This window comes from Scleropages formosus, chromosome 5 (assembly GCF_900964775.1).
Source record: "Scleropages formosus chromosome 5, fSclFor1.1, whole genome shotgun sequence".
Taxonomy (NCBI): Eukaryota; Metazoa; Chordata; class Actinopteri; order Osteoglossiformes; family Osteoglossidae; genus Scleropages; species Scleropages formosus.
Genome location: NC_041810.1, coordinates 30920453 through 30935475, shown reverse-complemented (window position 1 = coordinate 30935475; position 15023 = coordinate 30920453). Strand labels below are relative to the sequence as shown.

Here is a 15023-nt window from a genome sequence, read left to right as displayed (position 1 = left end):
TAATTCATGATTTGTTTTCAGCTGACAGCTTTTCCCCGATGACCTGTAGTGTTATTTACAACACACTAAAAGCGGTATGTTACACCACAGCAGTGTAACAAACACAAATGAAAATTTAGAGTCATCAACACACCTGAAACACACACCTTTGGTCTAACTTCTCACAGACCGAATCAGCTTCGAACCCTAACCCAATCCTCAGCCACCCAGAAGTATATCCCTCTTAATGGTGCCCAACTGATCGTCGTGTCCAAAGTGCACCGTGTTAAATGAAATGCTTACATTGCAAATTGAAAGGGCCCATTTTTTCATGTCATCACCCTCCTGCAAAATCTATCACTCCATACTCTGTACACTATTTCTGAATGCCAAGGTACGCAAAGGTATTTAAACAGAAAGCATGTGGCCCCGCCTTCCCTCATGCCTTGTCTGCGCATTGTCTCAGCGATAATGCTGTAAAGCGCACACAAAAAAAACACGGTGTTGCCAGGGTTATTAATTGGCCGCACAGTACAGCCGAGGCAGTCCAATGGCATCCACTTGTGATGTGTTATAGCCCTGCTGCCCGCTCCTCTTTAATCGTGGCTTTATTTGTTTCCTTTGCTATAATTAAAACCGTCAATTAAAGTCTCATAAATCATCCTGTGGCTCATAGAAAAATCCATTGACACAACTTGCTAGGCAGCTCGAACCTGGCGCACTGACAAGTCAGCTGGCGCTTGGCCTGGATCTCCTTGCTCTGTTTTTTTTCCTCTTTGGTGTCTTCGCCAGTGGGTAGCATACAGTTTACAGCCTGTGTCCAGCAACTGAAGGGCACGGGTTCAAATCCCTCTTCTTGTAGAATCCTTCAGTGATGTAATCACCCTGAATTACTCCAGTAAAAGTTGCTGAGCTATATCGGTAGATCTTCGCAAGTAGCTTGGTTTACAGACATTTTGAGTAACCTTAGGCAAAGGCTGAGGTTGAGGGTCAAAGGAGGCTTAACTTTTGGTGAGTAACTCAGATGAACATCTGAGAAACATCTTCTTCTGGATCATTCTATGGGGTATAGCCACAGGGTCCCTATATGTGAGTTTGCATTTACTGTTAATTGTTGCATTATTATTGTTTTTTTTTTTTTTTTTTTTTTGAAGTTACATCAGCATAGATGAATATTTCTAGAAGAACATGGACAAAGATTATTTGTGCAGAGAATGGAGGGGAACATATAGACAGTGTCTAATAAAGTTTAATTTGCCTTTGCCTGCAGGGGGACTTTGTAGCCACCCTGTAGTGCTAGTCAGTATTCTTTTAGTATTTTTGAAACATTACAGTATTTATTTATTTTCCCCCCCCCCCCCCCATTTGGAGTTGGAATAGAAACCAATAGAGCTTTTCTGTATTTTGTTTATTGGGAATTTGTACATCAGCGTTGCTCGACACCCATTCACCAGTTTTCACTTTTTTATATTTTGATTTCTTTGTGTTTTATTTATTTTACTTTTCTCCAAAGCAGCAAATAACTTGGAGTAAACAAAAATGCATTTCACAGCAGGTGAAGAACTTTAGGTACGCAATGGTCAAAGCACAGTCAGTTTGGCCAATACCACAATTTATTTTGTATTTTTTAAATATTATTTTTCTCAGTTGACTTAGCACTGCCTAAATCTGCCAGACTTGTTTTCACGGGTTTGTCTGCCATGTCATATTTTGAACATACCAGTGGCACGCTTTCAGGACCTGTAGGAATGCAACCTGGTTAAACTGTCAGTGAAATTTATATTTGGTATTGCGTTCCCCTAGAAACATCATTTGTCTGTCCTTAGAAGCTGGTCAGCAGTTCTTATCTCCATGGCAACGGAGTAGAAACAAAGCTTGAAATCATGAAGGGATCTTTTCATTCCCTTTGTGCCCAAAAGAAAACAAGCTGCCATGTGGCATTTGCAAATGACAGCCCGAGGGGTGTTTCTGAGGGCGTCCAGGTGTGTCACCTCTGCGTTCGTGTGGCGCACACCTGTCCTTCCAGTACCAGCGCTATGCGGCATCCCTTCCGCAGGAAGGCCCGCGAACGAACATCTGTTTCCTCTCAGAGCCGCCCCGCTCATATGAAGAACCATGATCTAATAATGACCTGCGCTGAACGCTCTCTGGAGAGCAGAATAGCGCTACAGGCACAAGGATCTCACTAAGCTAACGACAGGACCTCCCACCCGCTGAAGCCTGCCACTTCCCACATATCGACTGATGAGCAAAGTGTTCACAAAACAGGAACATTCCTTTTCCATCAGCGTGGTTTTGTTGAAATGCACATCTTTCATCTGTACAGTTGCACTGGTTTTTACGTCTTTAAACGATTTGAGAAATTTAGGTTGTCCTGTTATATATCCACATTCACCAGACAGGCAGGGCTGCTGCACCACCGTTTTGAGCTCAGTTTTTCACAGCAAAACTAGTCTTGTCTCCTGTGTGGTGAAAAGAGCTCCCTCTGTCCCTCAGAGCTGCTGAATCCCTCTCAACATTCATGAAAGTGTTGCTAAACACATCTCGGTTAGACCCACTCCTCTCCTGATCTCCTGTTGCTCCATAATCTTTCACTACACTTACATTTACACTGTTAAAACAAAATATAATAATGAATGAATGAATAAATAAATGTACTCCCTGTCAATGCGATGCAGCTACTTATGTAATGTACACTGGTAAAAACAGTGGTATTGGACTACTGTAAGTGACTGTAGTCTGAATATCACATGTCTGTGTCTGCATCTGTCCCGTCCATCAATGAAATGCTCTTTTGTTTACTCTGAGTTGAAAGTTGCTTTGGAGAAAAACATCTGCTAAATGAATAAATGCAAATGTCATAGCCTTTCTGGTGAATTTCATGGTTCTGTTTCATTGCGTATGTTCAATTGCCATAGCGACGGCAGTCCGTCCCTTGAGCATCCTGTGAGCTTTGTGACACTATAGGATGTTGACATGACCCACACCCACAGACTGAATTCTTCTGGAAGGCCGTCCCAGCATTGCAAACAATGGCCCTTTAGTTTTCTAGAAAGCACTTGTGCTTTGGGCTATTTGGTATTCTTGTAACCTTAATATAAGTGTAGTAAACACACAAACTTCAGAAAAAATTTGTGATTTGTGATTGTCCATTAATTTTAAAATGTGCATGTTGTTTCATACATAATGCTCATTAAACATCTTATGTTTAATGTTGGTTTTGGAAACAGTTCTGTTCTGGATTAGATTAAACCTGTCATTAATTTCATCACCATTTCAAACTCAATTAGAGTTATTAGTTCTTCTCACGGCTCCTAATTAGACACAGGCTTCTATTTCCACACACACACACACACACACACACACACACACACACACACACACACACACACATTTTCTGAACCACTTGTCCCATACGGGGTCACAGGGAACCAGAGCCTACCCAGCAACACAGGGCGTAGGGCCAGAGGGGGAGAGGACACACCCAGGACGGGACGCCAGTCCATCGCAAGGCACCCCAAGCAGGACTCGAACCCCAGACCCACTGGAGAGCAGGACTCGGTCCAACCCACCGCGCCACTGCGCCCCCTGCCTTCTGTTTCCAAATTTGAAGTATATAACAAAAAAAAATAAAAAATCACTGTACATATAACTTTTGGAATTAGAATATGTTATATGAATGAATATGTAACACAAAGTTTACAGTATATTTTCCAACTTTTTCCAAAATATGTCTTGTAACCCGAATGGGCATTTAAATATAGAACTGGAAATACTCATGAGTATTTCTGCATTCTGAAGGGTGGGGGGTGTGGTGCTGGCACGGTGGTGGCGCAGTGGGTTGGACCACAGTCCTGTTTTCCCATGGGTCTGGGGTTCGAGTCCTGCTTGGGGTGCCTTGTGACGGACTGGCGTCCCATCCTGGGTGTGTTCCCTCCCCCTCCGGCCTTATGCCCTGTGTTACTGGGTAGGCTCCGTGACCCTGTATGGGACAAGTGGTTCTGAAAATGTGTGTGTATTTCTGCATTCCATAACATAGTGAGAGGTCTTAAACTGCATGCTAACTATTCATCTGACACTTTCCCTAGAACATCTTACACTGATTTACCATTTTGTAGCACTGGGTAATTTTCACTGTATCCTTTCAGGGTAAGTACCTTGATCAAGGGTACTACAGCGGGAGTTGGGATGTGAACTTGAATCTCCACATCCTAAGGGAACCAGCTCTAAGCACTACTCCATCTGCTACCTGTGTGAACACATCCGACACAAGTCTCTGCATTTGTGTGTAGGTGGTTGAACACACCAGTGGAAGAAGCCTGGATCCAGCCTATGTCGTGTCACTTCAGATGTGTTTGCTTTGAATTTACTTTGCTGTCTCAAGTCTGGGGCTGGTCGAGGCACCCAAGGGTGCAGATGGAAGACATCATTAAATCTTCCCATTGAACTCCACGATAGGCTTGTCCAGTAAGGTGAGTTTTCAGCCCAGTGTCTCAGTGCTGTAGGCTTAACTTGGGCAGTTGCCCGAGTTCCACACCAAACCCAGGATTCAAGCCCAAGCCAAACCCAACTCCCACAACCTTCTGCTGTTTGAAACATGAACCCACAGCCCTTCAGTCAAGTCTTCTCCCAGTTACCACTAACTGTCCTGGGCCCGGCAACAGAGGGCGTAAGGCCGGACGAGCGGTTCAGAAAATGTGTGTGTGTGTGTGTCCTGGGCCCCAGGCACAGAGGCACTGGCACGTCTCTTTCTGCTTATCTTGCACAACACCAGGGACCATCTGCAGTGGCGCAAGCCCAGGCAGAGCGCTGTAGAGGATCCACGCTCAGTACCGGGTTACCGAGGGCTTTGGGGCTGTATTTACAAAGCTTCCCCTAATCGCCTTGTTCTGCTCGCCGGGGCTCTTGGCAGGTTAACACTGTGGAAGATAAACAGTGAGCCAGGTAGATCATGACTTGCTGGGGTTACTGTGCTATTGAGACCCTGGACTGCCCTTTAACATGCAAGAAGTCGGTTAGTGAAGTGATCTACGAAGCAGAGGCACATACAGACCTAAAAGAAAAGGACAGCTTTCTGAAACGTCATTCTGCAAGGAAATGATTTTTTTCACGTTCATATGTACGGTGCTGTAATGTCAGCCATACAGTAATCCTTATTCCCAAGAGCGACTTTAGGCCAATAGACTCGTTAGACCCAGTGGGACCTCGTGCCGACAGTAGGGCTGCCACTACCCGCTTTGAAAAATCAGCAAATAAATTTTGATGTTTTCTTTTTAATACAGCCTGATACCAAGTATTCCTCATACCTATTATGAAATAATCTTAATTTCAGGAGGCCCCACAATTGCTAAAGCCATTTTTGCTTTCCTAATTTAAATATTTAAATATTCAGTATACTAGGCAACCTGCATTGCTGTTATTCCTCATTTTTGGTGTGCAGTTAATAAGAGAACAAATCCTGTCTTGGTCCAGAGCTGAATAATTCTTCACTGTCCAGGTCTCATGGGTGAGAAAAGCTCAACGCAGGCTTTCCTCCAGCTGGAAACACTTAAATTTTAGCTATGGCAGCGGTAGGAAAAAAAACACAGCGCAAATCCGGATTTTGTTTATAACATCACAGGCCACTAAGTTCTGGAATAGGATGTTATATTTTTTATTTAATTACTTCCAGACCTAATTAAACATATAAATCACACAAGCTAGGTCACTCTTGGCCTCGGTTTCTTTTCTGTGACTTGTGCCTGTAATTTCAAACCCGGCTTGAAATGTTAATTCTCACTTGAGGACCGATGCCGAAATTATGGGATGTGGTGAGTCTTCGGGAAGGTGCGACATCCAACCTGGCATTCGTTGAAAATGAGTGGACTCAGAGGCTCGAAGGAAAGGTCGAGTCTAATGGAGGAAAGGAAGCGAACACTGGCCTTGACACGGCAAGGCCCTCCACAGCTCAAGGCTGCCATGGTAGTCACGGTTACCTAATGTTTTTATGTGCTACTTATTTTACTTTACTAACTTTTGTAGTTTCATCAAATCTTTCACTATCTGGTTTCCTATTTATTATCATTTTATTTGATTTTTTGCACTTTGATGTTGGTACAGCCAGTGAAGTTTGCATGTTCTCCCTGTGTTGGGTTTCTGTCAGGTGCTCTGGTTTCCTCCCACAGTGCAAAGGCATACGTTTCAGGTGAATTTATAACTCCAAATTGCTCTTTGTGTGTGTGTGAGTGTATGTGGATCCCCTCTGATGGACTGGCATCCTGTCCAGGGTGCAGACTGACCAGCGTAGTGCATCATACCTCTGGAATAGGCTCTGGACTGTGGTGACTCTGACATGGACAAACAGATACTGTAAGTGAGTATATACCGTTACACTTGAAAATTTACAATAGTAAAATAATGTATTTTATTATTCTTACTGTACACACACATATATATATACATACATACATACAATATACACACACTGTTGCAGCAAACTGGAGCCTACCCAGCAACACAGGGTGTAAGGCTGAAGGGGAGGGGACACACTCTGGACAGGACAGCAGTCCGCTGCAAAGCACCCGAAGCAGGACTCGGACCCCAGATCCACCACACAGCAGTTCCTGGCCAAGACCGCTGCACACCGTAATATAATATAATATAATATAATATAAATCCAACTGCATGTAATAATATAATATAATATAATATAATATAATATAATATAACATTACATGCAGTTGGATTTTCTGGAGAGGGGCATCAACAGAATTCATCGTCTTTGTAGGACATTTATGATGTCATGTGAGTTAAATCTTCAGAAGGTACCACAGTCTCCTGAAAGAAAACTCAAATGTTTTTATTGTTGCTATGATTAGTGTGAAATATTGCTGCTTATGTTTCAGAGTTGAGCTGCAGCCAGGCAGACAGTGAGTTATCTGCGACGCCAATCAGGCGCTTGAAATCTTTGTGGCGCAACTTCATCTACAGCTACTGAGATACAAAAATGACATAATTCTCAAAAGATGGTTTTGGGAATTCAGTCACTGTAAATCTTTCTGCTGGTGGACATGTGGTCATAGCTGCAAGGCACTGATGCAAACAAATATATAAATCTCGCACGACTTGAAAAAATATCCATCAGAACAGATGCTCAGTAGGCGTCAGCTTATGGTGTTATTTCCTCCACGTTATACTGAAACCGAACATCCAGAAGTAAAAAAAAGTGATACGCAGTACATTCGATGGGTTCCACAGGTGTGCACTGGATATGCTGAGTAACACAGTGCTGCAGAGACTAGATGTGTTACCAATAACTTGTAGGCTGTAGTGGGGTTACTGAGTCCTTGATAATTAATAGAAAAGGAGGAACATTTATTAATTTAATTACCTTTGATGCCATCTGCGTACGTGGGAAAAGCATACAGAAATAAGCAATATGGTTACAAAATGACATTAAACATCATGCACACCATAATGCCTTATTGACAAAACTCTTGAAAGGCCAGATCAAAATGTTTTTATTTTATCCCGACATGGACAGCAGCAGTAACATCCATTCTGCACCCCCAAAATACCACAGCAGATTCAGCTACCATACCGGTCCATGTTCAATCCTTTGCTCTCCGGCTCCCCACTGCATCGTATGCTGGTGGACTTCAGCTGAGGCCGAGTGTTCGCATGGACCCCCATTGTGCGGAGGTGTTACCTGCACACCCTTACTGTTCTGCCGGAGGGGTTCATACTGCCTAATAAATGACCTCGGTCACCCACTTGCAGAGAAAGGATTTTTTCTCTCCCCCCTATTTTTATAGCCTTCCCTTGATGTTCAGCAGGATGTCTCCATGGATACAGGGGTAAACAGGGGATAACAAGTCGTTAGCCTTTAAAGCGCATTTCAGTGGCAGAACAGATGGGAGGGTGCACTACGGAGCAGCGGCGAGCAGAGCGGCACAGACGGGATACGTGGTGGCAGTTGGGAGAGGTAAGGGGGGGGTCCTTTTCTTGCTCCAGTGCTGCGTACTGATCTGTGTGTGGTGTCTTTCCCTGACACCCAGAACCAGGGCACCTGCTCTCTGGCCTGCCAGCGATCTGACGTGCAGGAAAAGTTGCTGCTTCTCATTCCAACTTTTCTGCAAATCCATTTTAAATGATGTGCTCTTTGTACTTGGAAAAAACCTGTGCATTGATTGAATTGAATGGTAAGGGCTAAGTACCAATCTCTATTTGCACTTGTACAGTTTTTAAAAGGGTAATTCTATTCATTTCTTTAAGGTAGGCTAGAACAGAAGTCAATTACTTCTGCATTGGGTTATGAAAATGCTTTGCACTGGTTGCAGTATAGAGACCTGTGAATTTGCATTTGTTTTTGCAGTATGAGTGCTGAAAGAATCAATAGTGACGCTACTTTGATAAAAAACATATGCAAATATTTGGCAAAGCAAATGCACACTTAAACCACACACCCTTTATTATTACTTGTAATTGAAGTTATACTGGGCATGTTTACAAATGGCTGTTATACGTGGCAAATAAAAGAATAAAAGAAATCACTGAATGAATTTTCTGCATTTTTCAAGAAATCCCAGAAACACCAGCAACTGAGGTTTAAAGTATAATTGCCATGTAAATGCATTCTGCGTAATGCATCGACACATACCTGCTTTTTTCTGTTGTTGCTCACATTTTTTAAGTCAGTATAACTGGCTAGAACTGCATTTTTACCAGTGTTCCTATTTTGACTGATGACTTGACTACACATATACCAAAATAAGTTCAGATATTCATAATCTGTTAGAAAAAATGTTATTAAAATCATTGTACATTTCAGTTTCATGATATACTTGGACTAATGTGGTTATAGTCCCTGAATATTCCTTCGGCAAACTGATGCCATTATCAAAGAAAACATAGCCACAACATTACTTTTTTTTACAGTATTTAATAAGAAAATAAATGAATTTTTAGTGACTAAATTATGCAGCCAAAATCACAAAATTGTGAAGACTTGAATTTCAGAATTTGCTGCCAGTGATACTATACTGATGAAAAAATATGATGTACACCCATCCCTTACATAACGTGATTAATTTGTCTCATGAGCTCACCTCACTGTGAGGGTATTGAATTATGATTATGGGAAAAAATAATTTGTTCCAAGATAAAACTGTCACTTTAAACGAATGACCAAAATAAAAAGAATAGTCTTTTACACAGGACAAAGATGTCAAAAACATAATTTTTAGTAAAAAAATATGATTTCTAACATCTTTTACTGTTATATTTCATTTAGTCATTTGTGTCAGAGGTCCAGAGTCTATCAAAGAAGTATACGGGGTGTGAGGCACACACACCCTATACACACTGGAATGAGACATTTTGATAATTTGGCTGAAGGATGTTTATGATATCATACTTTATTAATCCCTGCAGGGAAATTGAAAATATAGCATAGTTGATTTAGTTATGGACAAAGTGTTACAGTGTCAGCAGAATGTCTAAGTGAATTTCTGCCTCCATCCAGTGCCGACTCGAAAATTAGAGAGGAGTCCCAGCCCCTGCCATTGTGCTGGTGCTTGGACTTTACCTGCCCTGCTGCAGTGGCCATCAGTGCTTCCTGTGCGCAGCATCAGAAATTTGAACTTTGATGGTTAGAAATTCACCTTAGCCAAAGTGATGAAAGTGATGAGCTGAGCCGAGCCCTGTAAAATCCATCCAGCATCCTGGGACGCACTGATGAGCGACGTGGCCGCTATCTTGTCAGCTGTGAAGGCTTTGACAGGTCACTGTAGGCTGTGCACAGATTTAGTGCACATACTTCTATGCTCTACTTCTACTGAATTCACCAACATATTCATGGCCCGAGCAAATAGGATCGTTGAGATACAGCTGACCATGTTTCTGGGTGTGAAGTTATTTTCCGTCACTAATTTCCCTTACATTTCAGAGAGCAAAAAAACATTGATGCTGAGCTGTTGGATACAAGAAATGCTTGAAATGCCATATGCTTCAAGATAGTACCTTTCATCTGCAAATGTGGTCTTTGCAGCTGTACTGGCCCTTTACAGGTTGCAGGGTGTTTCAGGTGATCAATAACATCGGTGTTTTCATCTGTGACAGCTCCTTGCCCCTAGTAAGGTCATGCATGCCTCATCACTCATCCTTCAATGATAAGCCTCAAAGTCATTGACTTCCCGCTATATCACTCAAATACTACAAAAATTATGTAGAAATTCAAAATTCCCGATTTCCATTTACATGGAGGTGGTAAAAAAAAAAAAAACTTAATTGTATTACTACTGGTGGCTCATACAGTTATCAAAATGTTTGTGGTCGGACTGAGAAGAAAACCCTGGTATGAGGGTGTGAGGGAGAATGCTGTGGAACCGGACAGTATTGTCTTTTATCATTTGGGAAAATGACAGTCTGTCCCTATGGTTTATTGTGCAAAATCACAGAATAGCAAAGCAGGCAATCAGTAGGCTGTTTAATCCTGTCCTTGTGTTCAATAACAGAGTTCGGATAGCGGGATTATGAACAAGTTTTTACTCTTTTAACTTTATTGAGCGCTCTCCTCACCAGAGTGACACAGTGGGCTGTACAAAGTCACTGTGAAAGAACCAATATTATGGTCATTACAGTTATAGTTAACTATAGAGTAAATCAGTTGGCAGGTGAGGAGAGGAAAACAACAAACTCCCAACTGCAAAGGGATAGAAATAAATCTCTAGGGGTCCAAGTACCAGTGGCTGCCCAGTCTTCCTGGTGGTTGGCGTTTCACTTCTGTAAAATTTAGTTGAAAATTTCATAGAAAATTGTGCTACAATTGTTCTGTAATCTATAATCAGATTCAGGGTTACTATGTAAATCCTATAATAGAAAAACTGGAAATTAAATGAAGCGTCCTTCACCCTACATATTGTTATTGTCTCTAATTGACCTGAAATGTGTTTTCCAGAACACCGAAGATGGCTGAAGGTGCAGACATGACATTCCTCCTGGTCTCTTTTAAGAAATTTGCAATCCACGGGGACACCAAAGCCACTGGGAAAGAGATGAATGGCAAAAACTGGGCAAAGCTCTGCAAAGACTGCAAGGTCATCGACGGCAAGAACGTTACCAGCACCGACGTGGACATTGTCTTCTCCAAAGTGAAGTGCGTCAGTCCGGCACTCCTTGTTGGCCTTAGTATTCTTAGATCAGGAAAATATCATTGTAGCCATTTACAGCATCACTGCACGGTCTTGTACATTTTGTATTATTATGCTTTTTTTTTTAACGGACAGGGCAAAAAACTCCCGTGTAATCACCTATGAGGAGTTCGAGAAGGCCTTGCAGGAGTTAGCACCAAAGAGGTTCAAAGACCAAAGCAAGGAAGAGGCTTTGCAGTCCATTCACAAGCTGATTGAGGGGAAAGAGCCTTCGAACACTGGCATAACGGTAGGACGCTATGGATTTCCCAGAATCCCACCGAATACTAATAGCAGCACGACCATCTTCCGGCTTAGTGGAGTTCTACAGTATGCTGTCAAATAGCTCAAATGTAAATGTATACTTTTAGAGTGCAAACAAAATAATTTTGGTCTCCACAGTGATGCGAGTGAGCATTTCCCTAAACCGCCTTGCTGAAATGCTGCAAAGACATTCCCGTTACCCAGCGGACATGAGCAGCGTCACAGCCGCAGCAAACAGAGGAGGCAGGGCAACAGTGTCTCAATCCGTGCTGTAACCTTGGCTTTCTGGGTGTTGGGGTCTGTCATCATCAGACACCCTGCCCCCTCTTGTTAAACAGACTCATGTCAGCTGGACCCACACCTTTCCAGTGTTAGTTACACTATATCACCTGTATTTTCTTATTAGATTATATATTACATCATGTATTACACAGACACACACTTAAATATAAAATTCCCATATCCTAATATTACATTGTAAATTACACATATATTACCACCCGTCCACCATCACAATCCAACCTCCCACTTGGGTAACCCTGAACAAGGTCCCTCCCATGAATTACTGAGTAATTAAACGGGTAAATACCTGTAATTATCTTAGTCCACAAACCTAACATTGTACATTTTTGAGAAAAGTGTCAGCAAAATGCACACAAATAATCAGCAGCAATGACGACAATAATAATCACATAACCGCAGTATATTCACACCTAACAAAAGTTGAGCATGTCATGGTTATGGAAAGATCTCAAGGAAGCTTCAGAAGGCAGGATGACTGGCACCATGGATATGATTACCCCTCAAGCAGCACACTGACAAATGCGGTATTAATATCCTCTATATGGTCATTGAATCTGAACATCTGATGTGAACATTCTTGTGCCCTGACACGTTTGCCCTGTGCGAGATAGATATGCTAAGGATTCACACCTGCTTGAAGCCTGACATGTAAGGTCAGGTGCAGCATGCAAATTAGACACATTTAAAGCGGTGCATGAATATATGTTTGTTTTTTTTTGCTTTATTTTTATTTTGTGTTGATTTTAATTTGGTGCTTGTTTTCATGTCTCAGAAAATTGCCAAGACTGCAGCGGTGGACCGGCTGACTGATACGTCCAAGTACACGGGTTCGCACAGGGAGCGTTTTGATGAAAGCGGGAAGGGCAAGGGCCGGGGCGGGCGCGAGGAGCTGGTGGAGAACACGGGTTACGTGGCCGCCTACAAGAACGCCGGTACGTACGAGGAGAAGACCAAGGCCAAGTAGCCCTGCATCCAGACTACGGGTGCCTTTGCGGGACTTCTGGTCTGGACCAGGTCGGATATGTGATCCAAATTACAGCCCAGAGCTGTAGCGTTTGGTGTCAAGAGAGGATGAGGAAGAAGAGCTGTCCACCCACCTTCATCAGTTCTTGCACGGCTGCTTTCTCAGTACTTAATGAGAACGGCTCAAACACATGGCCGTGTATGGATGCAAAGTCATTGTGTCCACAGATATGGGGATATGGGGTCATCTGCTAACGAAGGAGACAGCAGCTGATATTTACTTCCATGTTAAAAAAAAAAAAAAAAGACGAGCCTCGCACGCTTCATTCATTCTTCTCCCCTTCCACTTGATTTTTTTTTTAATCGTCTTACCATGCTAACATGTTTAAATTCAAGTATTCTTCTGCTGAATGGGCTGCTCATCCTAATAATTTCCCAGTGACGTTCTCTTGTTTTATTATACAGCTACAACACACACCAGGAGTTACAATATTGGTAGAGCATCGCATGGCTGAGCGTTTGCATCCTGAAACATCAATATATGCTGTACATCCAAAAAGCAAATGAAAACAAACGACAACGTCTAGGATTGCATTTAAGGGAATCGTGTTTACTTTTTTTAAACTGTACTAATCATTAGATCTCAAATCCTTCTCAAAATAATAAGCTGTTCCTGCTACTTGTAAATATTTTCCTTTAATCTACATATCAATACTCTCTTAATTTTTTCCAAAGTTGTGCTGAAACTGGAAAAAAAAAAAAACTGGAAAAATGCATTCAGTGTCTTCTCAAGAAAAACTCCACAAATCAACTGTCACGAATATTAAGGTTTTTGTTTTTGAAGGCTTTTTAAAGAAGGAAAATAATAAAAGTGAGGATGCTTCCATTCCATGGCAATGTTTATGTATAGCAGTCAAACTGAACACCATCAAAGAGGATCTGTTACATTGTTGAGTCTATCCTTGCATTTCCTTCTTTTTGTATTAAAATGCATTTTCCATATGCTGTGTGAGTTGAGACGTCTTGTTTTTATTTCTTCTGGGGCTTGAGACACGGAAACACATTTCAGTGCGGTATCGCCTTGACAGAGGCTCAACATCTTCTGAGCAATATAATATTGCTCATAAGATGAATATAATGAGCAATATATTGCTTGAAAGATAAATATAATGAGTATGTTTAGTCCTTTACATTTACACTTAATTTATTATTTCTACTATGTTTATTAAAAAAACACTTCATTATACAAATATACTATATTTACTCATTTACATCAAATTAATTTACAGTATTACACTACTTACAATTATTTACCCATTTAAACCATTGGGTTATTTTTCAGGGTAAGTACTCCGATCAAGAGTTACTCTAGCAAGAGGTGCGAATCAAACCTGCAACCTCTGAGGCCATTCAGCAGCTCCAACCACTACGCCACCTGTGTCCCCTTACTGGGACAAATCAGTGCAGCCTTGTTCGCAGCGATCTGCGTCTTCATATACAGTCCAGCCTCTTCTTTGGTGAACACACCCTGTGAGTGTGCTGCTCCTGGAGCTAACTGCAGCAGTGGGGTGGAGAGGGTCACTGCGCAGAACACACACATGGCAAAAAGGTCAGTCCTACCCTCACACACCCACACTCTGCTGAGGAACAGGAAGCCAGCATGGGACTCTTGTTGCCATGGCAGCCTTAATGTACACAAAACAACACTCCAGCACCTGGCTCATGTGGTCCTATCCCTGCTGTGTTTGTAACCAAACACATGCGTTCATAGCAACGCTTGTTTGGGACATCTCCTTGGAAGCGCTAATCGAAAACATCTCTATCGGTGAGAGGCAGCCGCCGCCACCAGCCTTTGTTGCCCACTGTCACCGGGTGATGAATGATACCACAGAAAAGTTAAATATTCTTGTTTGAACTCTTTCCCCACAGCCGTTGCTGGGGCAGGTCGTCAGCAGCAATTTCCCCTCAAGGTCAGTCGAGTTCCAGCGGTGCGAACATGAGCTCAGACACTCGTACCAAAGACGCTGGGATCGGCAATCCTTCTGAATATATTGTTCAGTGCGAAAGTGCCCCCCCCGGGCCCCCATGTAAGATACTGCCACACTGGACTGGCCAAGTTAGTGGGAGAACAGCTCAAGAGGGCGGAGGAGAGTCTGCGTTGGGTGTGTGTGTGTGTGTGTGTGTGTGTGTGTTTGTGTGTGTGCCAGGGGACTGGCCGTACAATCAAAACACCCAACACAGGTCATTCTTGGCACTGGATTCAACAAAAAAAAAGAAATGATGTTTCCTGAAACACGTAGTGGGGAGAAAGAGTGTTGTGTGAGCTTCCATTGCTGTGGACGACCA

The 15023-nt window shown here is 42.4% G+C and overlaps 1 protein-coding gene across 1 annotated transcript; it reads left to right on the top strand.

Annotated features, from left to right (window-relative positions):
* Window positions 1-7854: 7854 nt before the first annotated feature.
* tppp3 (tubulin polymerization-promoting protein family member 3) lies at window positions 7855-13674 on the top strand. The gene is made up of 4 exons (XM_018742208.2): window positions 7855-7942; window positions 10916-11113; window positions 11244-11397; window positions 12487-13674. The coding sequence occupies exons 2-4, from the start codon at window positions 10926-10928 to the stop codon at window positions 12676-12678; spliced, it is 534 nt and encodes a 177-aa protein (XP_018597724.2). The 5' UTR covers window positions 7855-7942; window positions 10916-10925; the 3' UTR covers window positions 12679-13674.
* Window positions 13675-15023: the final 1349 nt, after the last annotated feature.